This window comes from Myotis davidii, unplaced genomic scaffold (genome assembly GCF_000327345.1).
Source record: "Myotis davidii unplaced genomic scaffold, ASM32734v1 scaffold326, whole genome shotgun sequence".
NCBI classification, from domain to species: Eukaryota; Metazoa; Chordata; class Mammalia; order Chiroptera; family Vespertilionidae; genus Myotis; species Myotis davidii.
Genome location: NW_006296626.1, coordinates 610,607 through 610,850, shown reverse-complemented (window position 1 = coordinate 610,850; position 244 = coordinate 610,607). Strand labels below are relative to the sequence as shown.

At 71.7% G+C, this 244-nt stretch overlaps 1 protein-coding gene across 1 annotated transcript in view; it reads left to right on the top strand.

Moving 5' to 3' along the window:
• The window catches only part of ZNF784 (zinc finger protein 784), a 3,143-nt gene that overhangs the window by 2,109 nt on the left and 790 nt on the right, over nucleotides 1–244 (top strand). The window contains exon 3 of the mRNA XM_015569467.1: nucleotides 2–241. Coding sequence (XP_015424953.1) covers nucleotides 2–241 — 240 coding nt within the window. The remainder of the gene's footprint in view (nucleotide 1; nucleotides 242–244) is intronic.

Sequence of the window (244 nt, the reverse complement as noted above, 5' to 3'; positions counted from 1 at the left end):
GCCCTTCCGCCGCTCCTCGGACATGCGCGACCACGAGCGGGTGCACACGGGCGAGCGGCCCTACCACTGCGGCGTCTGTGGCAAGGGCTTCACGCAGTCCTCGGTGCTGAGCGGCCACGCCCGCATCCACACCGGCGAGCGCCCCTTCCGCTGCGCGCTCTGCGCCCGCACTTTCAACAACTCGTCCAACTTCCGCAAGCACCAGCGCACGCACTTCCACGGCCCGGGGTGCGGGCCCAGAGCC